Below are 26,294 nucleotides of genomic sequence, written 5' to 3'. Positions count from 1 at the left end.
TATGTATGTTCATAAAATGTATGATTGGTACATATTTAGTAACATAAAATGTACTAGCTGTGACCCGCGGTTGAAACCGCGTAAGTCCGTATCCCGTAGGAATATCAGTATAAAAAGTGCCTATGTGATATTTCAGTTGTCCAGCTATCTACGAAGTAAAATAGTATTATTATTCACCAATAGATGTCAGGAAAAAAAACACGAATATGACATTTTCTAAAAAAAATTCGTAGCTAGATCGATTTATCGCCCCCGAAACCTAATATGCTAAATTTCATGAAAATCGTTGGAGCCGATTCCGAGATTCCAATTATATATATACAAGAATTGCTCGTTTAAAGGTATAAGATTAATGAATAGGAATATGTGTTAGTTTAATTTGCAATGTATTTGTTACAGATAAATATACATAATATTGCGTTAGAATCATTTGGCGCTATGTGTTTTATGGCAGCTATAGAACACAGCAACATACATAAACGCATTTCACTTAAAATGTTGATAATTTTTGGATGTTCCCACTACAGGTTAATAATTAATTTATGTAATTCTTCAGTGTCAAAAGGTGTAGGTACGCCACAAAATTATTTGACTTTATACCAACCAAGCTGGTCAAAAAGACATGTCTCTGGACGTCAGAAATAAATTAATACTTTACAGTTTGAAGCTCACATAGAAAAGAGCGGCAAAAAATAAATTTAAAAAAAAATCAATCTTATAAAACCAGTACCCGAGTTCTTAATTTATAGGTAAAACCAATTTTTCCTGCAGGTTAAGTTTCCTTTTCTTTTTTACGACAATGATAGTGTCGATGTGGTGTTATAGCATAACTGCATGTGCGCTAATGATTCCATTGGTCAAAGCTATTCTTATTGAATTGGAAAAGGTATAACGTTATAAGCCTTTACCAATATTTATTTTTAAATTTCTGTACTTATTAATTTATATATCAATGATTCCTTACAGCTAGGAATCGTGGAGCCCTATGAAAATACAAACAGGCCAAGCAACGGGTAATATGCATAAAGCATAGAAGCATAGAATGTCTTACTTATTTGTCCCATAAATTAAAGAACATTACAAACTTTTGCTAATTGAGTATTAATAATACTTTTGGCTAAGCAAACTGTAGATGAATTATAGAACATACGTTTTTTCTTTTTTTTTTATGTCACAGTCGGCAATGGTTGCCGTAGCTGGTGGGACGCGTGATGGTAAGCGCTACCACCGCCCATGAACATTTGGAGAGGCATAAGGTCCATTGCATACCTTACGCCTCTACAAATGGATTGCCGACTTTAAATTGGAAAGGGATTAAGAAAGGATTGGTAAGAGGAATACAGGAAAGGACTGGCAAGGGTAAGGAAAAGGATATGGGTCTCTGTTTCTCCCACACACCGAACGAAACACAGCAGAATGCTATTTCACGCCGGTCTTCTGTGGGGGTGTGGTACTTCCCCGGTGCGAGCTAGCCCAATTCGTGCCGAAACGTGAACTACCAAACGTAAAAATACGTATTTTCATTCAAAGATTTTGTTTTTAGAGGAGTAAGTAGATAGATATTATCTATACTTCCGCATCGTCCATTTATGGAGAAAAAAAAATACTCAAGCAAAAGCCTATCTTTATACACACAGCTATTTAGATGTAATGTTTTATTTTTTCCACAGGAATTTTGTGCCTAGCGACATTGTCACTTTTTATTATCTTGGAGTTGCTTATTCATCATCAATAGGTGTGAATTTAATATCCAAATAACATATATTATTAAGGTTTCATACCAGACGGTTAAAACGGGGCCCTATCACGATTTTGGTGTCTGTTTGGCCGTCTGTCATAGATTATCCACTTATATACTGGGTGTCCGTACCCTGGCTGTATTTTATGAATCATTATAGTTAAGCAGTTGAAATTATCAGAGATAATGATACTATAAGCACAAATAATAAATATAGTTAAGCAATCTATGGCACGGTTATATATTGGATGGGCGACCAAATTTTATTGCAGTTGCTTCAGAGAGCTATTTGTATGGAATCCTTAGTATCGCAGGCCGACTAGCATTTGACCGATTTTTTTTTTAATTAATTTAATAATTTGTTATTCACATTATGTTTATTTTCAAAGGTGCAATGGCAACGGTCATTGGAAATGAAACGAATCAAATATTTAAAGCATACTGTGAGAAGTGAGTTCCTAGCATATTGATCCATACAAAATATAAACCTTAAAGTCTAAACCATGTAAGATGACTTCTTTCTCACCCTGGTTACGACTGGGAATCGTTGTTTTTGTCCATCAATATTTTTGATGTTATTATCCTAAACAATTACTAAATAGCAAATATTATCTCAAAAATCAATCCGCTATGTCACTTTTGAGTTATAAGTGGTCTAACAAATACACGGATATAGATTGATTATATATAAAAACTATAATTTGATTAGAGCGATTGTATTTGGTTCAAAAACATTATTCAGTGTTCACATTCAGATATATTCAGTGAAAAACATTTGTTTATCAATTCCACAAAAAACAGATTTTCAATTCGTCTTAAGTTTCAAAAGAAAGTTTTACCTAATTATGATACTATTTCACAATTTATGCATTTTTATGGTACTCCTCACCAGCATTATTTTATCTGTGACCGTATTTAGAAACTCAGACGCCTGTATGGCTTAATGCCTAGACACGATATTTGTATCAAAAATATAATTGAATCCATATTAAAAACAAATATACGTCTGATAAGGTCGATTACTTCGTGAACCCTGCTGAAGCTTCTTTTTTCTAGCATAGATAGTTATTTCTATCCATCAATAACTCTTCCACATTAAAAAACAGGTAAATTATTATTTTAAGCATTATAAAATATCAAATAAATAAATACGATATCTTCATTTTCATCCTAGCCTGGTACAATGTTTTGGTTTTCAGACGGGTTTTGTAAACAATATTCCAAATAGACACGCCCAGTACATTCATCTCACTCGATTAGTATATCTTTCTCATCGTATTTATTGGCTACATTATAAAGCGACAGGGCACATGCGTAGATAAACGGGACAGGGCGAGAAAATTTGTGGCGCAATGCACTTGGCCGAAATTGAACTCTTGAAGTTCCTACTAACCTAGTCCATTGTTTTGTATTTCAACCTGCTTTATTAACCCAATACACTTACTAACTAAACTACTTGCTAATCTTTGTTTTTAAACAATAATTAGTGTAAGAAACTATTTGAAATACAGGTAACGAGATTTATAGATCGGATCGGTTTTAATGTACATTTTATGTCACACTGGCCTACGACATCGGTGTAATGAAAAGATGCTCAAATTTTGTATTAATTTTTTTTTTAAGATGTCTCAAAATTAATGTGGAACATTTTGAAAATTGTCTTTTTTTGTTTTGTCTTTTACCAAAAAATATTTTAACAAATATTTTAACACACTTCGATTTAAGATATGTATTGTTAAATAATTATCAACTAGCTGCGCCGCGCGGCTTCGCCCGCGGAATATCTCATAGGCAATAGCAAAGTCCATGACTTTTTCTGATGCCTATACAAGATAAAAAAAGGTGTGTATGCGATTCACACATGATAGAAGTGAAACTTCAGTAAATCGACAAAAGAATGAATAAAATAGTATGTATATTTCTGTCTCATTCTTTGCCGGCTTCATTCTACACATTTTTGTATTTGTGTCACTTACCTGTCGTTTTTCCGTTGCATCAGGTTTGAAATCACAACGATTCAAAAGAAGTTTCACTTCAAAAAAAAGTATAGGTAACATAACATTATCTATACTAATATTATAAAGCAGAAGAGTTTGTTTGTTTGGTTGAACGCGCTAATCTCAAGAACTGCTGGTCCGATTTGAAAAATCTATCAGTTAGATAGCTGATTTATTGAGGAAGACTATAAGGTATTAATATATACCACTGGCGAAGCCAGGACGGACCGCTAGTATATTATAGTACTCTCATTAAAACTCTTTCAGCAATTTTTCACACAGCCATCCATACTAATAAATATTTGCTTTTATAATATTAGTACGATTATATCACAAATAAAATTGTAAAGTATATTTTACCTACACCACGCCACAACACCTGTACGAGTATTTCACACTAAGATATCTTCAATTCATATTGCACACATGCGCAGAACCACCCTTATTGCAATATAACTCTCTTGTACGTTCATGTTAGCCTGGTATCCAATGTTTTGGTTTTCCAGATCGACGCAGTACATAATAAAACGAGGAGATTTCGATAAATTGAATAATAAATAAACTTGACAAATGATTTTTCTTTAATATAATTAATAATACTTTAGGTTTTTAATCATTAATTATGTTTGTATGTGAGATAAATCCTATTTCATATTTTTTTATAAAAGTTACACACGCACGCACACACACACGTACACAAGCACGCAACACGCACAAACAATATACACACACATAAATCCACTGCGTGCTGAAATTATAATACTTATAGGTGTTGAAACTATATATTTTTGATAAATAAACGATTTTTATTGATTTATTTTTTTGTTTTATTCATATAGATAATCATCATTTTAGAACCTTCACTCAATTGGTATTAGAAAAAGTCAGATACTGCACGATTTTGCAACTGTTATAATTATTTTCAGGATATTCCCCCTAGGTCCGAGGATGGAGTTCCCTCACTTCATGCTCCTCACCCTTCCCGGGGTGCTCATGTTACAGGCCTTTCTCTATTTCTGGATGAATTTCTATTTCCTGGGAATGTTCAGGTTTTATAACCTAACCTACATATACTGAGTAGGTTTAATGGATAGGTTCAGTAGGTTAAACCGACTTCGAAAAATGGGATTGCATAAAAGTTTCACAGAAATAGGAACTTCGCTAAGCGCGGCTCCGTGGACTCTAAACCTACACCCGATGGACGTTTGGGAAAAGTAAATTCTAGGTTTCGATTATATTAATAACATTCTAAGCATAAAACATAACTGCGATGTATAAGCATAACTCTTACGAAAAACAATGCTTTAATTTGTCATAAGTAATATTATATTATTTACATAAGTAATATTATATTGTAAGACAATATTTCGACAGTTTGCAATCTTCCTAGCTAGTTACAATATGGTATAACAGTTTTTATAATCTAACAGTGACATATCATTTTCTTTATTTTTAATTGTTCAGGGTACATAAGAATTCATATTTCAGAATTCAAAACAGATCCGTAGCTTCGACATACATGTCTGAAGAAGAGGCCCAATATGTTCAGACATTGCTAACCGCCCAGTACCAGAAAATGGGCAGAGTATCACCCCATGAAATGGTAAATGAATCTTGACATATTTATCTATATTCCTAGTATGATAACCCTACTCCAAAGCAGATCAATTTGAAGAGCACGGTTAGTAACTAGTTGAATGTAAAAGTCACGTATAAATACATATAAATAACTAGCTGCGCCCCGCGGTTTCTCCCGCGTCAGTCCGTATCCCGTAGGAATATTGGGATAAAAAGTTGCCTATATGTTATTCCAGTTGTCCAGCTGTCTACGTACCAAATTTCATAGCAATCGGTTCAGTAGATTTTGGGTGAAAGAGCAACAAACACACACACGTCCTTGCAAACTTTCGCATTTATAATATTAGTAGGATAGGATGAAATAGGTACCAATTGAATAATTCAAGTGGCGAGATTAATTACGATATTCATCTTATTACATAAGATTTATACGTCTTTTTAAGGCAGAGGACTGTTAAGTGGTATAACAATACTATACGTATAGTATTATGTTATCTGTGCTAGTACTAAAAATGTGCGAACCTAAATAAGAAACCATTTTTCGACGTCATAAGTGTTATGTGGTGACTGCTGTGAAACAGCATTCTGCTGTGTTTCGTTCGGTGAGTGGGGGAGCCGGAGGTACATATCCTTTTCCTTACCCTTTCCTGTCCTTTCCTTTATTCCTCTCACCAATCCTTTCTTAATCCCTTTAAAGTCGGCAATCCATTTGTAGAGGCGTAAAGTCTGCAATGGACCTTTTTTTTTTTTTTTTATGTGATAGAGCAGGCAAGCGAGCAGACGGGTCACCTGATGTTAAGTGCTCCACGTCGCCTAGTTATACCTACAATACCAGGGGTATGGTGTGTGCGTTGCCGGCCTTTAAGAAAGGAGTAAGCTCTTTTCTTGAAGGTCCCCATATCGTAAACGTCTGGAAACACTGCATGCGGAAGCTGATTCCAAATTTCCGTAGTAGACCTTATGCCTCTTAAAATGTTCATGGGCGGTGGGAATGCATGATGACTGTAACATAAAAAAAATCGTCTACCTATATAAATATACTTAAAATAAATATATACCCGACCAAAACGAAACATAAATCTTACAGATTTTATCTCTTGCGCTGATGTCTACTCTGGGCTTACAAGCTGTATCTACTTTTGTGTTTCAAAACGATAAGGGCTTAATGTAAGTGAAAATCAACAGCCTAATATTTTAAATAAGCTTTCACCTCGACTAACATAAGAATTCTTAATTTTATAACTTACTAGCGATCCGGCCCGGCTTCGCCCGTGGTACATGGCCTTCCTATATAACATATAACATATATTAAGTTGAATATCACAAATCGGACCAATAGTTCCTGAAATTAGTGCGTTCAAACAAACAAACAAACAAACAAACTCTTCAGCTTTATAATATTACTATAGACTAGCTGTGACCCGCGGTTGAAACCGCGTAAGTCCGTATCCCGTAGGAATATCGGTATAAAAAGAGCCTATGTGTTATTTCAGTTGCCCAGCTATCTACGAAGCAAAATAGTATTATTATTCACCAATAGATGTCAGGAAAAAAAAACACGAATATGACATTTTCTAAAAAAGATTATATATATATATATATATATATATATATATATATATATATATATATATATATATATATATATATATATATATATATATATATATATATATATATATATATATATATATATATATATGGATAGATTTTCGACGGAAATATTGGAACGGACTGGGAAGGTTGAGGTACAGGAAACGGCCTCCAACTCCTCCACTCAACGTACGAAACACTAGCATTTATATGCTACTGTTTGACCAATCTTCTATGGGGATGTGGTAACCGCTTTGTGCGTAGGCGAAATAGTGGAAATAGTCTATTTTATGATAGCAATTAATAGTGTAATAATTAGTAATAGGTATTAAATTTTCTCAGTGTTTTCAAGTTAACGTCACCTTCAATTGTTGCCGTCGCTTTTTTGTTTATTATTCCAATCAATTTGGATATAGCTAGAATATTTCGAAGACCCAGTGCTTCATCTGGTATGTTTATACTCGTATAAATAGTTTATAGATATTTAATATGGTTTAACTAGCTGAATCGCTAAATGTTCTGCCAGCACACCACACACAGTTTTTTTTGGATGTTTGTCCGTCAATCACGCTGAAACTACTGAACGGTATCAACTGACGTAAGTGATAGGATACTTTTTATCACGATTAAATACTCCATTTGTAAAACAGGAATCTTGATATCCGGGCGGAGCCGGGACAAGCGTCTAATCTTATATATAAAATTCTCGTGTCACAATGTTAGTCTTTATACTCCTCCGAAACAGCTTGACCGATTCCTCTGAAATTTGGTAAGCATATTGGGTAGGTCTGAGAATCGGCCAACATCTATTTTTTATCCCGATATTCCTACGGGATACGGACTTACGCGGGTGAAACCGCGGGGCGCAGCTAGTAGAGTTATAAATATTTCTCTTTGACAAAAAGTCACTGATATCATAGTGGCAGGCGTCGCAATGAAGTGTTTTTTATGTTTTTTATGTCTGGAGAGTTAGGAGGCAAGAGTGACATATGCTATTTTTTATCATTATTCCACTCTCATGAGAATAGTTGATTTATGATTTTTTTTTGGATCTATTCACTTTATTTACACAACTCAAATTTAAGTTAAAAACAATGATATTTGTATTAATAATATCATTGAGTTTAAATGTTTCATTACATACTTTTAGATACAATAATTTTGAGTTTCAGCCACATCCGAGCAATTTACAAGCAGACAATGTAAGACATGCCTCACTTGGTCTATTGTCAAAGACAGTGTGCAGTGGAGTGTACTTTTTGTTATTGGTATATAGCTAATACTACCGTAGTAGCCAAGAGTAGAATAAATACTTCAATTAGTTGTATATAGTAGTATATATTGATATCTGTGCTTTTTACGTTTATATCATTCTTTCCTACTAAAAAGGTCACCGACGACTAGGGGGTGGCGGAAGGGAAGACTAGATTTAACAATAGAACTAAATGACAACAATTTTCTCTCAAACACAAAAAGAATCACGCCAATGGGTTGAATACAGTTACTACAAAATTTAGAACTTCCATTATAAATCAAATATTATTCGTTTGTTTCGTTAAAACTCGAGAACGACTTGACCGATATGCGGTAAGAAAGAGCTATACATATAATAAACGAAGATATTAAAAAATTATAATGGATGGGGGTATAAAAACCGCCCGCTTTTGAGGGGTAATTGAGAAGGAGAGGATTGATGATTCAAAGAAGGAATGGACTGGGAAAGGTAAGAGAAATGAAATGGGCTTCGAGTATAGTATTCGAGATCTGGAACTGCTTATTCATATAATTATAATATAAATAACATTATATTGCAGTAAGCACTGACGCAATATTCGAAGCACTTAAAGAGAGTCATATGATCGATGAATTGGAGACGTTCCTACTTCTGTTTAAAGGCCCGACTTCCTTACTTATCTTCGTTACTATTATAATGTTTAAAATATTGACCGAATTTGTGAGCAGTTCTTGTTTGGTGTACTGCGCAATGCCTCACATAGCTAGAGTGGTGAGGGTGAATTAATCCTACTAATATTGTAAATGCGAAAGTTGTTCTTTCACGCAAAAACGACTAAATCGGTTGAAATGAAATTTGGTACGTAGATAGCTGGACAACTAGAATAACATAATAGTTTATATTATAGACACTTTATATCCCGATATTTCTACGGGATACGGACACGCGGGTGAAAGTGCGGGGCACAGCTAGTATATCTATATAGCAATAATTTATCATGTAGCTAATATTTAAAACAAAATTTTGGATACCGAGTTCGATACCTAATTAAAAAAAATCCTTCAATTAAGTCTTAATTTCCAGAGTGTAACACTAAAAATTAACCCTCACTATTTAATGTCGAGTGCAGTACTGGCTAGTTGCCTCCCATTCCATCTTATCGCTGGAACACCAGCCAATGCACTGGTTGTTGCGTATGGTAACATTCCCCGTAAGAAAATGGTTAGTTTTATAAATCGAATTAATTCTTTTGCAAACGTAATTTTTTCCTGCAACCGGGCAATTGTGCTGCTATTTCGCCTGTTTGCTGAATTAAGGTTCTGCAAATAGGTGTCCACTAAGGGATTTATTTCACGCTGATCTTCTATGGGTAAGCAGTGCGAGCTGGTTCAATTTGTACCATAGCGGGATGGACCTATATAACGAAAATCACAAACAGAATCATCGTCATCATCATATATGTTCCCACTGCTGGGACACAGGCCTCCTATGAGGGTTCAGGCCATAATCCACCACGCTGGCCAAGTGCGGGTTGGCAGATGTCGCATGTTGTCGTTATTTTGATTCTAGGACATGCCGGTTTCCTCACGATGTTTTCCTTCACCGTTTTAAGCAGTGGTGATGTTATTCACATGTGCAGATAAATTGAAAAAATCAATTTATTTCCTGCACGCTCCGCCCGGTCTCGAACCCCGACTTATCGATTTTGAAGTCCGAGGTTCTCACCACTGAGCCACCACTGCTTTTTCACAAACAGAATGCGCTGTGAAAATTGTGCACGCTTAAACGAAAACAGGGCGAGGTACAATATGAAATTGTTGAAGGAACATAGCTTGAATAATCTATTCAACTATGTGAAGATACAATGATTTTTAATAGATTCAAATTTATTTGGGAGATGAGCACGCTCCTGCACGAATCGGGCAAAATAGCACCGGGGAAGTACCACACTTCAATGGAAAACCGGCGTGAAATAGTAGCATGCTACTGTGTTTTGTACGGTGAGTGGGGGAGCCGGAGACCCGTTTCCTTTTCCTCACCCTTCTCATCTTAGAGGCCTGCTAATGGCATAAAAAGTATGCCAGTGATAAAAAAAACATTTCGAGGTTACTTACAAAGATTACCTTACGCTGTATCTATCGTGATAAATTATATATTCTTAAATGTACATACAAAACAATATAGATGGATAGTATCGCGATGGTTGAATGTGACATTTTGTCTTTTTCATGTCTAGATGCTGGCAGGCACTGGTTTATCAGTAATCGGGATTCTGGTGGTCTGGTTCACAGTTACTGTCTGGTCCAGAGCTATTTGGCCCGATATAAATATGTATCCAGAATGGGCGAACATTCACCAATTTATCAACAATTAAAATGAAATATTATGTATTACGTTTGACTTTTATTTTATTATCTATCTACAAGACGCTCGTCCCGGCTCCGCCCCGATATCAAGAATCCTGTTTTATCCCCTCCCTATAATCGGGATGAAAAGTATCCTATCACCCAAGTCAGCTCATAACCTGTCTGTATGCCAAATATTATCCGTTTAGTAGTTTCAACGTGATTGACGGACAAACATCCAAACAAACAAACTTTCACATTTATAATAGTGTGACTAGCTTGTCCCGAGAAAAAATTATGTAACTGGGTAAAAACGTAGCTTCCCAGGAGAATTTTAAAATCCATAGTAGTTTTTTACTTTATTTGTAACACTACTTAGCACATTAAACGGAACAAGGAATGCATGCGCTTTCAATCAAAGAATTTTAGCGGTATATAGAAACCACGCTATAAAGTTTCAAAAGAAATATCAAACAGCTAAAGAATTGCCATACAAAAAAATAAAAAATAAAGCACGCATAATTTAATATAGTTTATTTATTAACAATTATTTAACAATATCACTATATACCATTATTTACAAAATGACATAGCTACAATCTATTTACAAGTACGATAAACTGATTACAATTCCTGCACCTAAACTTACTCGTTGAAACCAGGAACTAAAACGTTTCACACCAAAATGCTTGTTTACAAATGCATATATTATATCATTAAAAAGAAGACAGAGCAGACACATTATTATTAATTTTTCTCGTTTAAACTCGATTCGTTCTGCTTTATTATTTATTGTAACTACATGATATTAAACAAAATATATTATTTTTACCTTTATAGACATTTCATACTCGATTTATCTAATTAAAAATTATTTGGTGTGTCCCTTAGGCACATAAAACCAAAAGAGTAGAAGAAATTCGATTAATGTGGCGGGATCACGGGTGGCCGAGATGCTACCTACGGTTTGGCAAAAACGTGGGTTCAAATCCCGCCTCGTAATCAAATTTTTTCTATTCTTTCAAAATTTCTCATCAACCGTTAAGATTACATCTCTCATATCATTCATGTCGCATACAAAAATAAGTACGTTTATTGCATGTGAAATAGAGAAATTAAAGAATGAACAATCACAAGTCACGTCCGAGTTATTTCGAGTAATGGCACATTATTTTGTGATAAAAAGGCATTTGTATTTTTATATCTATAAATACATTTATACGTTTTTCTTTATTTTTAGTGTAAATGCCTTATAATCTTGCTTTTATTATGAATATATACTACTAAATTTTCAAAACTTACGATACTGCATTTATAATTCGGAAAGTTCGTAACAAAAACATTCGGGAGTTTGTTCTTTATGGTTTCTATTCAAAAAAGCATCATACAATTACAATTATAATCTAAAGATAAAGTGGCAGTTAAAATGTTATAAATTGTCGAGTGGTGTAATATACCCAATGAACCTAATAATTTTGCCCATGCTGATTACGACAAAATAATACTTTAACAAAAAAACGACATATAAAAATAATTGGATTTTTACACGCTTTTTATTAGCTTCACCTGTATGTTTGTATGTTTGTTTGTAACCGACTTCTTTGGGCGCGCTTTTGACCCACTTTAAACGGCCAGATTTCGTTCAAACTTTGTAGATTTATTGAGGACCGACGACAATACACTAATTTGATAAAATTATTCCATTTTTCAATTTGCAAAATATGATTTTTGTTAATTTATATAATTTTCATCTATAGTCGATAAGGTAAGAAAATTAATTAAAATTTTCGTCGTTCGAGTCGTGCAATAGTTTAAAATTAAAAAAATAAGCTATTATAAATAATCCAAACTAAAAAGTAAAAAATGCTTCTTAAGATATTATCGAAATCATAATCACTCTACTCATATCTGTCAATAAAATATCTATAACCATTGACACCATGCACCCCACGCTTTTTTTAAAATAAAATAATTTTTTTTTTACTCACACTATTATTAATTTATATTCATTGAAATTTTTAACACTATTTTCTTAATTTAAATTCATTTAAATTTATTTTCTTTTTTTTAGTTCGGTTTTCTATAAAAAGCGTGTTTTTTAGTTTTTTTTAACTATTATTTATTTATTAAACCGTTTGTTACATCCCTAAATTCGCGGAACCGATATTTACCGCACCGCTAATGCGGGAATTGTCTATGAAAACAATCTTACACGTGCGCGTGCTGGTGGTCAAGGTCGGCGGAATGTCAGTTAGGGGTGTACACACAGAGGTTTTAGAAATTATATAATAGAAAAAAAAACCGGGGAATATATGTCTTTTTTTTACGTAACCAACGTATGAAAAACTATATGTTTCCATAGAGCATAGTACACCATACGTGGGACACGCTGTATAGAGGTGAGAGAAACTCGCTGTTCTGTCTCTGTCACTTTCAAGTTATTTTATTTAAGAAGGAAGGAAACAGTAAAGCGTAAGCACTGATTTTAAAATTTTATAGGGGTTTTTTAATGTACGTCACTTTCAATAGGTTTCGTTGCTGATAGACGCTGATAAGATTTTTAACGTTTTTTAACTGACAGATAAGCTGGCCAGCATCCAAACGTTGCGAAACCGTCAGTAAAAAAAAATTATTATAATAATAAAACATAATTAGCGATTGGAGATTTCTTAAAAATATTAATTTATCTTTTTTCCAGAAACAAGTCATTATAATTATTATATAACGTTTATCATTTAAATATAATTTATATTAAGGCCGAAGAATATAATCTTATTTTATTACTAGGAACTACAGATATAATTAAAAACACTTTATTAGACTAATTACAAAACTAGATCACCAAAGCCACACCCGTGTTTCCATTTCATTTTAACAAAATAAATAAAATATCGTTGTTGGTTCACTCGCATCCTAAATTCCATCTTAAACGGATGGACCGATTAGGGTGTTTTTTGTTCGATACAACTTTACTAATAAACCAATAGTTTGACGGGATTTTTTTTTTTAAATCATTTGAAAGACCGATCGTCATTTGAAAAATTAAGAAAATAACAATATATTGGGTAATAATATAAACATTTTTAACATCCGACGCAAAACGAGGGGTATTTACAGATTGACCTTGAAATCTGCGCCTGTAATATCGTAGCTCTTAAACGAATGGATCGATTTCGATGCGGTTTTTTCCATTTGAAATTCGCATACTTTGCGTAGATTCTTGGCGATCCTTGATGGATTTTTTTAATCCCCTCGACATGGGTATCAAATCAAAGGGAATGACTAGTAAATTTCAAATTAAAGATGGCCGACAACACAAAATGGTGAATATTTAAATATTCATTCAATTATTCGCGGTAACATTACTATTGTACTATATTATTAGATTACAGATCCCGCCATTTTTATTTTTTTATTTGTAACAGTTTCCATGATTACACCAAAATGAAGTTTTATAAAATGACAATATTAATAGTATATGTTTGTATATTGTTATATTTACAGTTTGTTTTGTATAAAAACTAATATATATCCTTTATATTATATATTATATATTCGCACTACTTTGGCACATAAATGGTATAATTATTGTCTATTGTTCTTTATGAATATCACATAAGAGAAATTCGTTATAAATTCGCTGATAAATGTATATAAAATATTGATCATTTTTTAGCACCGTTTAACTGAAAACATATTGTTACTTCTTTTTAATTTTTAGTTTTATAGCATTGAAATGCTTTTATAAATGAGAAATTTTTTGAGAGAAAAGAAAAAATGCGATCACGGTTGCAACGGTTAGGCAAGAAACGCGGGTTCGAATCCCGCCCCGTGATCGAATTTTTTCTATTCTTTTAAAAAATTTCTGATATTGTTACTTCGTTCTTTCAAGTTTTAATAGTGTCGATCTATTCAAACATAATTACCATGCACGTCTGTTAGTCCGTCGTGTTTTGCTAGACTACTGCGCTAAATTCGATGAAATTTTTCATGAAAATAGTCGACGACCTGGACAAACTTGGGTCACAAAAAATAATTTAAGCTCTTAAACAGAATACGCGAGAGAACCGCGGGCGGATCGCCAGTATATTTGAACTACCCCCCCCCCCTCTACCCCCTTCATCTAACTTTTCAATGGGGAATAATCACATGAGAAGAGTCCCTGGAATATTCCTGAAGTCGCGTTATTCGCCAGCAGTACGGGGTTGGTCGGCACCGAGCAGTTGAAGTGCCTCACTTGGGCCAAGGTGTTGGGGGTCACGCCGCAGTTGAGGGTCAAGTTCTGGGCGAGGGGGGACACGGTGGCGGCGGGGTTGGCGGGCCCGCTGAGGGCAGCGATGTCCGACGGCTTGAAGATCAGCGAGCCCCATGTGGGGTACGCGCCCCAGACGATCAGGGTGGTTATGATTTTCGGCCCGATACCCCCGACGGCCTGGAAGGAGAAAAAAATTATTTCTATTCTCTCTTTTGTAGGTTAAATGATCACTACAATAGAAGTCCTAGTATTTTTAAATACAGATTATAATCGTGTGCTATTTTTATTAAAGGACAGTATTTATATTATTTTATTGCCACCCATTGTCCCAGCATAGAATTTCCTAGTAAGGAACACCCTTCCTCCTATATGCTCCCTGAAATTCTGCTCCCCGACCAGTACAATCTTGAGGTCATCAAGCGTCGAAAGAACGGGTACCTTCTAATCAAGATCCACCTTAGGCACCATCAGGCGATCTCGGCCAAGTCCTACTCTTTAGAGCAACAAAGACACATAACTTTTCCCCTATTAAACCCTAGAATCTAGAGCTTAGAGCAACAAGTGGGGGGGAGAGACTCACCATCTTGGAGGTGGGGATGTGCGCGACGCCCGCGACGATGGCGTTGGGCGGCGTGCCCACGGGCATGTGGAAGGCCATGGAGCACGCCAGCGTCGCCGGCACCATCAGGTAGCGCGGGTCCATGTCCAGCGTGCGGGCCTGCGGGCGTGGGGAGATGCTGGTCATCGCTTATAATTCCCTCATAGGAGGCTTGTGTCCCAGCAGTGGGAACATGTATGTGCTGATGATGTATACTTTTTTTATCTAATTTATTCTTTAGTTTACTGTTATTTTCTATTATTGTCCGTATAGTGTTTGTGTTTGTGTGTGTGTATGTGCTGAAATTAATATTTTCAAATCTGCGTGTAAAAATTTTCGAAAATTCACTTGTTACGTCCAGAAATTAAAACTCTTTAAAAATAAAAATAAAAAAATATGTATTTATGTGTCCTTCTTTCACGTCGCAATGGAATGATTTTTTGGCACGATAGTGTCTGTTAACAGCTATGAAGCTAGAGAGATAGGCTTATTTTACCACGATGGGACTCATAACCAAGAATAACCAAGCGGACAAAACCGCGGGCGGAGAGCTAACTGCGAAATAAATAAACGTCTCACCATATTAGCCAAGACTGGCAGTATCAGGTTAGCAATCGCCACGTTGGATGTGAACTCGGTGATGAACTGCGTCACCAGCACCACCACCAGCAGCACCACGGCCGGGTGGAGACCATGTAGACCGTTCAGGGAGGTGCCTATCATGGAGGACAGACCGGTCGCCTTGCTGCCCTCGGCGAGCGCGAACCCGCCACCTGGAAGATTTTACACTTGAAGTTAAAAATCTTTCCCGTTTAAAAACATATATCTTGATCTTTATGGTATGATACCTTTTACAAAACGTTTTTTTTTTTATTACAAGACATTATTTTTTCTATTTCAATTACATTTGCCAAGCATGGTGGGAGGGAAGGGAAGGGAAGGAGGGAGGAAAGGGGGTCGGCAGGACAGTACCGCCCCGTGTTTATAATCTAAAGCTTAAGTATTAGTACTGGAGTAGTAGCATAGACCTCTTTGACTACTAGAACTGACGCGAGAGTAGAATATATAGTCAATCAGGGTAATTGTAAACAGGGGTAATTAGAAACGCTTGTCAAAAAACTTTTGACAATATATATATATATATATATAACAGCTGACCAGATATGTGTAAATTTGTGACGGAATAGATTATCTAAACTATTAGATTATAAAAACTATTTACCCGGTCACCACGCGAGCGACGCCGCGGTTGTAAACTAGTACTCACCAAGCAAGAAAAGCAGGCCCCAAGGGATCTTTTCCTTCAAAATGTTCCACGTGACAATGCTGGGCGACGGCTTGGACTGCACCAACTCTTCATCTGAAATAGATCAATCTTATAAAAATCTATGTCAATAAAATTAAATCGAAATGTGTGTTGTTCGATTGTGTAGGTCTTAACTCCTAAGCAGTAAATTTCACTAAGAAACTAGATGTCAAACATTAATAAATTGCCTTGTTATTCAACTTTAACTTAAACTAATGTCCTTCAAGTTATTGCACATGGCATCACACACCACACATGACACCACTATTATATTTAATATCCCTCATTTATTGACTCACACGAAGAGGACGAGGAGAAGAACTTGACGAAGTCCATCGACATGGGTATCACGAACATCAGTATCACAATGAGCATGGACACGACGCCGTCCTTCACTTTCCTGAAAAATTTCATTTTGTGATTTACTGCTCTTTTGTCTCTGTCTCTTGTATGAAATAATGTGAGACGGCTTAATAGATTATAACTATAGAGTACTGCCTGCGCCCCGCGGTTTCGCCCGCGTATATACGAATCCCGTAGGAATATCGGAATAAAAATTTGCCTATGTGTTATTGCAGTTGTTCAGCTATCTACGTACCAAATTTCATTGCAATAGGTTCAGTAGTTTTTGCGTGAAAGAGCAACAAACACACACACATCCTTACAAAATTTCGCATGATATTAGTAGGAATAGTAGGATAGAGTATAGAGTATCGAAGAACTGTTTCTGATTTTTAAACGTACAAAACGTACAAACAATAAAACAAACAATAAAGGGCAATGTTTTTTATTTAGATAAAAATCCTACAAATTAGTGTAATGATTTTAATTATATCTATGTTTGAGTATTGAACAACGATAGTAGATCCATAAATCAATCAGAAACTTAATTAATATTGGAACCCACGGGCAAAAGCTAGTATTTCTATATTTCTATATTATATATTAATAATTTAATTTCCTTTGAATACGCGGGGAAGCCACGGAAACACTAGTTATAACTTAAGTATTCATTTCGTTGTATTTGTAAAGTTTAATTCACTTAATAAAAAAGACGATCAGAAGTGGGATACACTCCTAATAACTCACATTGTGGTGATGACATCAGCCCAACCGGGCATGAAACCAGGCTTCCTGAAGATGTACAGGAATACAGCCAATATGAACAGCATACCAGACGACTGTGAATAAATAAGTTAGTGCTTAGTCCTTTAACAAAATCTTGTGCTAAAATAATATAGTGTATTTATTATGATAACAACACAACTGATAAACACACGTAATTTTTATTGTTCTAAATATTAAATACATGTTATTATTAAGGAGGCTAGAAAAAAAAAAGATGTTGGAAAATATTTTCCAATTCATCACCACTACCTCAGTCATCATCATCATCATCACCGTTGACCTGATTCAACTAGAAAAATAGATAAATGATTCATTAAGTTTGTTTTTCTGCTGGACAAAGTTTTAGTCTATACCTAGCTACTTCAAGCTTTTATTTTCTTTTTCAAATTATAATGGTACAACACCAGAGGCATCAGATTTCAAAGTGAAGTCTCCTTTTTTGAAGTCGGTGAAAAATACCTTTTCATGGAACGTGACAGGCCCCAAGCCCTTGTACTGGTCGCTGATCACCTTCATCGTGTTCTGTGACCCGGATGACGCCGCGTTCACCTTTTTGGCTGCTTCACTGTTCGGTCTGTAAGTGATTACTTAGTATAAATAAAAAAAAATTAAAAAAATTGAGAAGACAGCTCCTGGATTACCAGTAGTTCATCTTAAATTGCTCCAAACATTCACATGTCCAGAAAATTTTGCTCGACTTTCTAACATCCAAAAAAAAATGTTTTTTTAATACATCTTAATACTATGAAATTAAAATTATAAATAACAAGAAAAAAACCGTTGCAATTGAAATTGCGCTCTTTTACATTGACATATCATTTAATCCCAAAAAGGGCGAAAATTTAAATGCATCCCAGTTTTTTGTCACTTTTGCTCCTAACTTTTGATTTTTGCAGTTTTCAGACACACAAACTTCCAGCAATTCTACAACTCATCATACCTGAACAGCCCCATGAAGGTGACCTGGAGGGAGATCCACACCAGCAGCTGCATCAGCAGCATAGGCGGCGTACTGTACGCCATGAACCAGAAGAAGTCTACAGCGCCTGATATTTCGGGGAACTCCCTGGTGGTGGAATTGCATGAAGTATACTAAAGGTTACTATTATTTATATTGAATTAAATAACATAATATTAACCTGAATATTGGAATCAAATAACTATTCTTCAGAATATCGACATCTCGTATCAAGTAAAACATTCTTATTTTATTATTATTATTTATTTATTTTTCATGTTAGAGAAGCGCCACGATCTCGCCTAATGGCTAGCTGAGATGTAATCTAAGATGGAGCGCGCTTCCCTAGAAGGTATCTGTTCCCTCTTCTCTTGAAGACCTCCAGATTGTACTGGTCGGGGAACACAGACTATTTATGTCATCGTCGGTAATGTAGCTGGTGAGTTGCTTGATGGTAAACGCTGCCACTAACCATAGACATTTGCAGAGGCGTAAGGCCGATGGCAGATCTTACGATTTTACAAATAGATTATCGACTTAAAATGTAAAAAAGAAAGGTTTGACGAGTGGAATAAAGGAAGGGACAGACAAGGGTAAGGGGAAGGATAAGGAAAGTGAACAAAAAAAAAACCAAAAGAAAAATACATACGAATCGAAGATGCCTTTGAAAGCGGAGTTGGTGGCCGTACCGACGAGCGTACCGCAACCGCCGAGTGTCGACGCGTAAGCGATGCTCAGATAGTAACACACCGTTATGTCACTAGGTATTGGAGACCTGGAATGCATAATTCTTTATGTAATTCCTAGCCCTAGCCTTGATTAAAACAATTGGTCAGTGCGAGTCGGACTCTCGAAGGTAGGCAAGGCAGTTTCTGCAGTTATTGCTTAGTAAATGCTTATTTAAAAGCTTATTTAATAAGCTAAAGAACAACTGCAGAAAAAAAGTGGTCCCATCCAATTTATGACCGTGCCAACCGTTGCTATTTTTTATTATTTATAGTAGGTGTAGCGGCAACAGGAATACAGTCTGGAAATTTTAACTCTTCAGTAATTGTCATGGTTCATGAGATACAGCCTGGTGATATCCGAAGGAACAGATAGACAGACGGACAGCGAAGTCCGAGCAATTTTTTTTTGTGTTCGTATCGTAATACTCACTCTTCTTCGCCATTTTTGTCTTGGGCAGATTTCACATCCTTGCCATTTTCGGGTAGAGCTTTCTTCTTGTTAATGTAAACATCCCCTAATCCTTGCTGAAAAAGTTAAAACAAATAATTACATGGCCTATTATCCAGGAATAGCCTAAACTAAAGCGAATTGTCTAAACGATTGGACTTATAATTAATTATCCAAAATTGAACTGATTAGGTTTAAGTTTGGGATAATCAATTATGATATTGTCTTAAGATTACCAAATTATACATTTGATTATAGCTATGGAAATATAGCTAATTATTTCCAAGGATTACCAATACCCGATTTGAGCAAATCAGAATTATAAAACTACCTTACTTACGCTTTGATTGATATGAGTTATCTACTAGTCCATTTTGGACGTATATATAAAAAGACTAATTTATATGCAACTTAAAATTTTATCGTAACAAACTAGATTAACCTGTTCGAAAACTTCCAAAATGGCTTCCACGATGGGCACCATCATGGTAGTGGCGGCGGCGTTGGACACCCACATGGATATGAACATCGTCACAAAGGTAAGCCCGAGGTTTAACCTGTGACACAAATAGGTACATTTTATGGTACGTTTCCTGCAATTACGTGTCGTCGTACGTCAATGTATTCTTGACCTTTTAAAACAAATAATGACTGCTAAGTTCACGTGTTAAAATTCATGAATAAGTAATAGTCTACAATAGTAATTAATAATAGAACACAATTTAAAAGTATTTGCTTATCCAAATTACAAAGTGTCTCTAACAATACACGGTTTGACAGATGATGATATATGTATCATATGCACAATGGTCTACCTTCTATGCGAGCATCCAACCACTTGCACGGTCCATAACGCCACCCTTTTGGGCAGTTTCGAATGCTGCACGCCAGCAGCAATCATCAGTCCGCCCATGAACATCATGTTGGTTTCCTTCATGTAAGCGGCGCAGGTTTTATCTGAATCCAGGATGCCCAGGGTGGGGAAAAGCACTATAGGTAGCATGGAGGTGACTGGGAGGGGGAGGAGCTCCAGCACCCAATAGGTCGCCATGATGAGCACTACGTACATGCATTTGAAGGCCTGGAAATATTGTTTAAATAATATATAGTAGTTATTATTATTTCCATAATTCAGTCAATTAGGATTTCATTAAATCCTAAGGATATAGACGACAAATAGAAATGCTATTAATTTATGATAGCAAATTACTGATATTATAATTATAAGTTATGATGTAACAGATGACCAAATTAAATAAAAAAAAAATATATTCTATCATCTAGACACATAGACATATTCCAGCATTAAATCTACCCTCAATTGTAATAAGTTATTACGGGTAGTTGTACGCTTACCTTGGCTGATTCGGATCCAGCATTTAAAATTGGTATAGGTAGTAAAATTAAAGGAGTGAAGACTACTATAAGCGCCTTCCAATATATTGATACAAATAAACTAATTCTTTGCCATAAAGATGCGCTTGTTCTGCCCTTAGAGAAGTAATATGTATTTCCACTGTAATAAAAAAAATACCGTGTTTATTATCTCTTTAAAAATATACAAAATAAACATTAAAAATAATATGGTTCAAGCATACCGAGCTTCATCGCCAATACCATTTTCAACGGCGTTAGACATATTGGAAAATTTTGTAAGGTTTCCTTATTTCTTCTTTCTTCTACCACATTCTACAGTATATCTGCAAATAAAAAAAAATATTTTATAAGATCATCTCGATATAATTATTCTTTTTCTCTTAATTAATGGCCCACCCAAAAAATAGGGACTCCGCCAATGTCTACTATATAATTATAAGGTGAAGAATTTTAAATTAATGACGTTCTACCGCCATTCCCGTCAATAACAAATTAAAGAAATATGTCAAATAAAAAAAAAAATAGTTCATCAATTTATATCTGAATGTTTTGATCTCACATTAGCAACTATTTTGAAAAATGCATTCCTGAAAGTATTCTTCCATAATTTGAAACGCTCTAATTCTAAAAGCAACAATAAATATAATTGATGTAATATGGCAAGCAAATTTGTTATCTGTAAAATTCGAACGTCACTTGTCATTTGTCATCCATGACATTGATAGTAGATAATTTGGTTCGGCTAGCGTACGAAAACATTATATTTTAAAGACGATATTCTTTTATACATATAATTGAAACAGTGATAATAACTTATTTTTTTTATAAACAATAAATGTTTGTCCATGTTACCAGTTTTGTGTAGACCATAATGGCTGAACAGGAGAACAAATCGGATACCGAAGGTAAGTTCTACAAAAATAGAAATTTATCTCTTTTTAAATGAGTTATATCGCATAAAACTAAATGAACTGATCAAAATATCGTGTTTATGTTGTATACGATGGGTATTTGTAGCGAATAGTGGTCTCAGCTTTTAAAAACTTAAGTAAACATAACCTATAGGAAGGGTGATAAAAGTTAGTTATTTTGTAAAAATGGCTTTGTCTCATGCGATATTTCAGATGAAATGTTTATTATGCTATATAGAAAAGTTATAAAGTATATATAAACAATATAGAAATTATTTATACATACTTTATAACATTTGAATATAGCATAATAAATATTTCATTACCATGACTCTGTACTAACAATAATGTACTAAAATAACAATACAAATAGTGATTACAGTCATAATCTGTTATAATGACATCAAAGGGACTTCTCATATTTAGTCGTAAAAACCGATTGTTGTAACAGCCGATGATGTTGTTATGTTGATAATTTAGCTGGGACCCCAGATTTTGGTCATTTTAACCAATTTGTTGTTATAAATTATGTCGTTGTAAACAGTTTTGACTGTATATGTTATTTAAAAAATAGATACTATGTTTGTTGTTGAGACATCAGCTCAGTGACATAGAAAATAAAACAGTTACAAGTTTAAAAACTAACCAAATATTTTAAAGAAGTTGAGTAAGTAGTGTACAACATAAATGTATATTATATATTAAGATGAACTTTAAAAAGAAGAAATAATACAAATTCTAAATTATATATCCAGCACGTTATGGATAAATAACTATTTTGCATACATAACAATTTTACTGTAAGATGTAAAACTGCAAATAGCAAAACAATAATATTTTTCTTATTAGCGTGCAATAGTTCTCAGGATAAACAATATAAACCGGTTTATATGATGACATAATATTACGTGCATATGCATGTAATGTTTGTGTTTACTTGAATAAGGAGTTCTAAGATAAATACTTATTTAAAATATCTTGAAGGACTTTCCATACCACAAATATATTTTCATGTTATTTTGTATGTAACTAGCAGCCCAACCTAACTTTGCCTGATAGTATCTACAAACAAATAAATAAACTCTCAGGCTTTATATTACTACATATATATTTAATGTTTATTGCTTTTTGGGTTTGTCAGTGTTTTCCTTCAATAATCATACAAATTATATAATAATATAATCTTACAAATATAATACAATAGTTGCGGCCTGCATTTTCACACACACCTAGGGAAAACTTGTTCAACTGGTTCAGGGGTGTTTTTAAAAAAGAAACTTTCAATGTAAGAGAGATTATATACTATGTTAAAAACTAGGACACTGAGATTTTACTTTTTTACATTACCATGCTAAATTTCATTTCAATCAGTACAGACACACAAACAGACTTTTGCATTAGTAATATTAGTTTAGATTGAAGCATAACCCTGTATTCATATTTTAAATCAAAGATATTATATATTGATATCTTTACTCAAGTATTTTTCTTAAAGAAATTGATTTATAATTTGTTTCATTGTTGTTTATGATTGAAGCTTATTTCATAATTAGGTGTGACATATTATTTATAACTATTACTAGCAAACCCGGCGAACTCCGTTTCGCCACCAGATGGCTGTATGTGAAAAATGATTTTCCCGCTTTTCTGTTGAAATTTTTCCCGAATTTTCTTTGCTATAAACCTCACGGAGCCCGAGACCTTTCAAACGAATGCAAAACCGTGGAAATCGGTTCGTGCGTTCTCGAGTTATAGCGTCAGGAAGGAAAACTCGACTTATTTTTATATAGTAGATGATAGTACAAGTGGCTATTCATCAAAATCTTTAGTACTTTTTAAAATGAAGTAGTTTTACGGACAATAGAGATGTTGATTTAATAGGGAAGTGCTTAATCACACGCCTCGCCTGGTGGTAAACAGAGATGTAGTCTTAAGTGGTGCTTGCATCATTATAAGGTACCTGTTCATTGTTGGTCCCAGTTTATTATGCGGAGTGACCTCTGCCTCCAGGAGCTTTGATGGGAAATATTTGCTTCATACAAATTCTTTTTGTATTACAGAACCTAGAAAGTATGCCTATCTAAGATTTCTCATTGTAAAGCAAAAACAACTGTGAATTTTTGTTTTATCATCAAAATTTAAAATAATGTAATCAATTCATGGCAAGGTTTTGTTTTTTTTTTTAAGTGAGGGAAATCATGCATAAAATACCCACAGCACACAGGGAAGGAGCAAGGTTGTGATGACATAACAAGTATTACTTATACATTCTGTGGGTATTTACTATTATTGATTGATTTACTTAGATGGAATTTTGTTAAATTTAATCAATGTTCAAATTTAGGGTTTTTAAAAATAAAATTGGAAAGAAAGGTTTATATGAAAAAGCACACTGTATAGGCCACGTTTTCTGCGGTGAAAATTTGGATTGTAATCAACAGCACTAGCCCAGGGCGGATTGACATAATGTGATTAGCTTGTATCTTAAGTTTCTCCACAATGTTTTCCTGTATTGTTGTTTTCGCGGTGGTCATGCGAATAATATCATCCACCATGCCTATTTCAAATCGAAACAAACAGGCATTTGATCAACACGAACAATGCAAACACCACACAATTTAAATGGATGGATTTATTCAACAATAACATTAGACCGTTTCGACTTTGCTCCCAGTCCCATTTGATGTACATGATGGTCGAAGCATACAGTCCTTGAAACGGCTGTTACTAAAGACATCATAAACATCGATTCAATGAGAATTTATTGTGTCAATGTATTACGTAACGTACGCATTGACGCACTTCACGGCATGAAGCCATAGTTCTATTACAGCTTAAAAAACAATTAACGTGAAGTTTGATTCAATATTTCCTAGCGATTTTAGATCTCAATGTCCGCGTTTGTATGGGTTTGATTAATTAGAAGAAATTGTAGTTTTCTGGCTGGCGTTCACACTTTCCATCTCGTCAAACTGGTCAAAACTGATTCGATACTTGAGTTTTACGTTAATTAATGAGGGACGATAATTGTCGAAACATTATAATTTGACAGAATTGTATATATTTATTTATGAAGCAATGCCACAACAGAACTTACGGCTAGCAATTGCAATAGCAATAACATTGACCACACTTCTTGGCACAGGGTTAAACGCGTGATGGTAGAACCGGTTTTAGTTTTGCTTCCCGGTGCGGAGACAAAAATCTCTGTCTGGTAGGACACAGAAGGCTGACCTACGTGGTCGTAAAGAAAATCGATCACTTTAGTAGATGTATAACCCAATCAAGCCTTAATGCATCTGCCCCATATCTCAACCCTTATTCCCAACCTTATTCCCCTCATCAATCTAAAATAGTTCTATACATCTTAACTTTAAAAGTCTGCGATTAATTTACAGAAGCGCAGTGTCGCATGGTCAAACGCTTCTGGAAATGTCCATGGGCGTTGGAAGCGAACGCCATAATCCGACCCACCTTTTACGAATTTGAAAATTTTTAGCAAGTACATCTACAAATTGAGAATGTATAGAATAGCTGCACCAAGATAAACACGTGTCACGTTTTACATGCGGGGTGAGAGGTCATTTTTGGCTAATAAAAATAATCAGCCAATTAGTGACATTTTTATCAAGAATAGCCGAGTCTCCATTGATATGCGTTTCTATTGTACAAGGTCAATGAAAAAAAATTGAATTCGTGCATTAATTATTTGGGATTACAAAAAATCGGTCACCAATTGGTTTTTTATAGAAAGGAACTAGCGTTTAGGTAAGCAAAGGATTACTTTATTATTGATAAAGAACGACATTTTTTATAAGCTTGTAATATTTTTTATCGCTAAACAAGCTAGCGGGCGATGATGGGAAGTGACATCCGTCGCCCTTTAGCATTCGCTATGTTGGGGATTATGCCAATGTGTTGCTGTCCTTAAGAATACAATTAATGTGGCTTTTTCTTGAAGGCCTCCGCGTCGAATGCTTGGGAACACCGTAAATGGTAAATCATAGCTTTTACTTTGCAAAACTTTTCGTCGTACGTAAACGTAAACGTTTCACTTTGGCTACTTACTATGTTAATTTTTAGTTTTTATAGCATTAAAA

General features: G+C 34.7%; 3 protein-coding genes across 3 annotated transcripts in view; 2 read left to right on the top strand and 1 right to left on the bottom strand.

The window, feature by feature from the left end:
• The first annotated feature begins 438 nt into the window (after positions 1 to 438).
• Positions 439 to 10,533, top strand: LOC119835342 (protein I'm not dead yet-like). Its single transcript, XM_038360109.1, has 13 exons — positions 439 to 527; positions 772 to 886; positions 967 to 1,013; positions 1,671 to 1,735; positions 2,128 to 2,188; positions 4,662 to 4,784; positions 5,224 to 5,338; positions 6,401 to 6,480; positions 7,249 to 7,355; positions 8,079 to 8,174; positions 8,721 to 8,911; positions 9,224 to 9,361; positions 10,377 to 10,533. The coding sequence occupies exons 1-13, from the start codon at positions 439 to 441 to the stop codon at positions 10,512 to 10,514; spliced, it is 1,365 nt and encodes a 454-aa protein (XP_038216037.1). The 3' UTR covers positions 10,515 to 10,533.
• Positions 10,534 to 12,608: 2,075 nt separating this feature from the next.
• The window catches only part of LOC119833325 (protein I'm not dead yet), a 32,836-nt gene continuing 19,150 nt past the window's right edge, over positions 12,609 to 26,294 (bottom strand). Inside the window, exons 2-15 of the mRNA XM_038357314.1 lie at positions 21,505 to 21,606; positions 21,263 to 21,422; positions 20,722 to 20,987; positions 20,349 to 20,463; positions 19,889 to 19,983; positions 19,380 to 19,505; positions 18,713 to 18,838; positions 18,232 to 18,346; positions 17,734 to 17,825; positions 16,944 to 17,044; positions 16,606 to 16,698; positions 15,918 to 16,111; positions 15,321 to 15,458; positions 12,609 to 14,917 (exon numbers count right to left, since the gene is read on the bottom strand). Coding sequence (XP_038213242.1) covers positions 14,609 to 14,917; positions 15,321 to 15,458; positions 15,918 to 16,111; positions 16,606 to 16,698; positions 16,944 to 17,044; positions 17,734 to 17,825; positions 18,232 to 18,346; positions 18,713 to 18,838; positions 19,380 to 19,505; positions 19,889 to 19,983; positions 20,349 to 20,463; positions 20,722 to 20,987; positions 21,263 to 21,422; positions 21,505 to 21,545 — 1,971 coding nt within the window. The 5' untranslated portion in view covers positions 21,546 to 21,606 and the 3' untranslated portion in view covers positions 12,609 to 14,608. The remainder of the gene's footprint in view (positions 14,918 to 15,320; positions 15,459 to 15,917; positions 16,112 to 16,605; positions 16,699 to 16,943; positions 17,045 to 17,733; positions 17,826 to 18,231; positions 18,347 to 18,712; positions 18,839 to 19,379; positions 19,506 to 19,888; positions 19,984 to 20,348; positions 20,464 to 20,721; positions 20,988 to 21,262; positions 21,423 to 21,504; positions 21,607 to 26,294) is intronic.
• LOC119833336 (GPI transamidase component PIG-S) overlaps positions 22,014 to 26,294 on the top strand; it is a 41,328-nt gene continuing 37,047 nt past the window's right edge. The window contains exon 1 of the mRNA XM_038357325.1: positions 22,014 to 22,188. Within this exon, the coding sequence (XP_038213253.1) occupies positions 22,155 to 22,188 (34 nt within the window). The 5' untranslated portion in view covers positions 22,014 to 22,154. The remainder of the gene's footprint in view (positions 22,189 to 26,294) is intronic.

Source organism: Zerene cesonia, chromosome 2 (assembly GCF_012273895.1).
Source record: "Zerene cesonia ecotype Mississippi chromosome 2, Zerene_cesonia_1.1, whole genome shotgun sequence".
NCBI classification, from domain to species: Eukaryota; Metazoa; Arthropoda; class Insecta; order Lepidoptera; family Pieridae; genus Zerene; species Zerene cesonia.
Note: the sequence above shows the minus strand (reverse complement) of the source record. Positions and strands in the feature narration are given on the sequence as shown.

Bases quoted from the DNA above. Each gene is read 5' to 3' on its own strand.
- LOC119835342 (XM_038360109.1), top strand. From the start codon at position 439: ATGTGTTTTATGGCAGCTATAGAACACAGCAACATACATAAACGCATT. The intron at 8,912-9,223 runs GTGAGGGTGAAT...CTTAATTTCCAG, and splicing joins TGCCTCACATAGCTAGAGTG to AGTGTAACACTAAAAATTAA. The intron at 9,362-10,376 runs GTTAGTTTTATA...TTTCATGTCTAG, and splicing joins ACATTCCCCGTAAGAAAATG to ATGCTGGCAGGCACTGGTTT.